This window comes from Trypanosoma rangeli (assembly GCF_003719475.1).
Source record: "Trypanosoma rangeli strain AM80 chromosome Unknown Tra_15.4_contig_00745, whole genome shotgun sequence".
NCBI lineage: Eukaryota > Euglenozoa > Kinetoplastea > Trypanosomatida > Trypanosomatidae > Trypanosoma > Trypanosoma rangeli.
The window spans coordinates 1,198-3,428 of NW_021706456.1; the positions used below are offsets into that span (position 1 = coordinate 1,198).

Below are 2,231 nucleotides of genomic sequence, written 5' to 3' on the forward strand. Positions count from 1 at the left end.
GGGTCCGTCACCTTTTGTTTGTTGTTTTTCTATCTTTTTTTTTCCTTCTGCTGGTGGTTCTCTTGCTGCTCTCAGTCTCCGCACGGAGAAATGGACCTCCTCTCACGCCTCTATGCCGCTCCCACCCTCAGCCGTGTGGCTCTGCGTGCCCACTGGTTAGGCACATGGAAAGGGACAGCGAAGCCGAGCAGCACGCAGCCGTACCGAGTGGGATATAAACGGGGCGTGGGCGAGAGGAGGGCCCAATTGAGACGAAACGATCATATCTTTTTTTTTCGGGTGAAATATGAAGTCAACTTTGGGAAGCCACGCACCGCCACACGACACGCAGCGGCTTCTTTAATTTTTTTTGTTTGAGAGAAAAAAAAGTAAGCGGGGGACGTAATGTGTTTTGCTTTTTTCTTCTTGGGAGATTTGCGGGGGCATTTGTGCATAATGGAGGACGTTATTATTATTTAACTAAATATTGTTTTTTTTCGTGGCGTGCTGCTGCTTGGGCGGCGGCGCCATCACGAGTTTTGCTAGTTTTATTCTTGCTGCTCTGCTGGTTTGCCGTGCGCCTGGGCACGCTCGTATCCTTTCTGTCTTTTTTCTATTTTCGTTGCGCACCGCCTGCAGGCAGACAAAAACAGAACTAATCGGTATGTTTCAGTGCGAGTCGACAGCCCCTGTTTGTAGTCGGTGCTTCCCCCTTTGGTGGCGATGAAGAGAATAGAGGGGCAAAGGGCGGGGGTGCGTTGTGATTCCTCCACTCTTTTTTTACTTGCGAGCGCGGGGCGCTGCGTGTGGGAGTGTTGTCTTGAAGCGCGGCGCCGCCAACTGCAACAGTGCGGCACGGGGTGGGCGACTTCTTTTGTCTGAGTTTGCTGCAGCTGTGGGTGTGTCCGCGCGGGGGCTTTGTCGTGCCCCGTCTTTGGGCCTTTCTTTTGGGCTGTGTGGCCTGGTGGCGACAGTGGCGGGGTGTTTTTTGCCTCCATTTTCATGCGTTGCCGTGGCGGAGCCTTGCGGGGGCGTGTGGCCTAAGAAAGAAATGCAGAAGATTGTGTGGGGCTTACCGGGTAGTGCGGTGGCCGCAGAGTGGGGCTGCCGTTTCTGCTCTTGCAGCGGGGAATATGCTGCCGCACTCTTTTTGTTGGTTGCGTCGGGGGCAAATGTGCCGGCATCCTGAGAAACTGCGGGTTCCGCCGCCACGGCGACTGAAGGAAGCGGAGACGTCTGCGGCTGCCTTCGCAGGCTGCACCCCGTGCGGCCCAGTCGCGTGGCAAACAGTTCCCTCGCGGAATTCACGTGCACCGCACCACGTGCTGGGCGCAGCGTGTATTTGCGTCGCGGGGGACAATGCGGTGGTGTCCATTCTCCTTTTCACGGGGAACAGGCGGCGGGTGTTCTGCTCCTTCGCACCTCAGCGAATTGCAGCGCAAAATGCCACCGCGACGAGGCAGTCAATTTCACTGTGAGTGGGTGATATCTACGTGTGGCTACGCACACACGGAGTTGTGGGGATCCGAGTGGCGAGTGCAATACGAGAAGAAGATAGAAGCCTCGTCGCAGTTGCCGTGTGTGCCGTGCAGTTTGCATGGTTTACCTGGGGAGATCTAATTTGCCCTCGTTTGTGTGGGAGGGTGCCGTGATGCATCACGCTTGCGTTGTGTGCGGGATTGGGGGGTGCCTGTGCGTGTTTGTGTGTGAGGTGTGCGCCGCGCGCCTTGTGTGTGGGTGGCCCTCTCTCTTTCTTGTTGCGGCTGCGTGGGGTCGTGTCTCTGCCTGTTTTTTTTAAATAATTTCATTCTCCCTTTTGACTGCTGGTTGAGTATTGTGCTGCAGTTCAACTCAAGTTAACCACCACGAAGGAAAACATGTCTGATAGACGCGAGGGAGAATCTCACGCCGCCGAGGAGCCCCCTGCAACTAATGTGCCGCAGGGAGGGGGACGTCGTGCCCGGATCGGGGCTGTCCGCTGAAGGAAGTCGTTCAGCAAAATTATAATGATTTGGCCAACCCGTACATTACGGACATCCCCAATAGAGCCTGCAAGCGTCCTCCTTGGCCGCTGCAGCGCTCCCTTCACCCTTCGGCGCTCTGTGGGGGGCTCATACGAGCCGCCAGGCAGCCTGACCCCGACAAAAGCCGCTCTTGTAATAGAGAAGGTAGGGAAGATCTTGCACCCCTAAAAAGCCTCACCCACCTGTTTACGGACATCATTCCCTTATTATTATTATTGTTTTGCTCGC

At 55.5% G+C, this 2,231-nt stretch overlaps 1 protein-coding gene across 1 annotated transcript; it reads left to right on the forward strand.

The window, feature by feature from the left end:
• Positions 1-1,151: 1,151 nt before the first annotated feature.
• Positions 1,152-1,457, forward strand: TraAM80_09979 (uncharacterized protein; the record flags this gene model as incomplete). The annotated part of the gene is made up of 1 exon (XM_029386632.1): positions 1,152-1,457. One exon carries the CDS (start codon positions 1,152-1,154, stop codon positions 1,455-1,457), a length of 306 nt encoding a protein of 101 aa, XP_029233616.1.
• Positions 1,458-2,231: the final 774 nt, after the last annotated feature.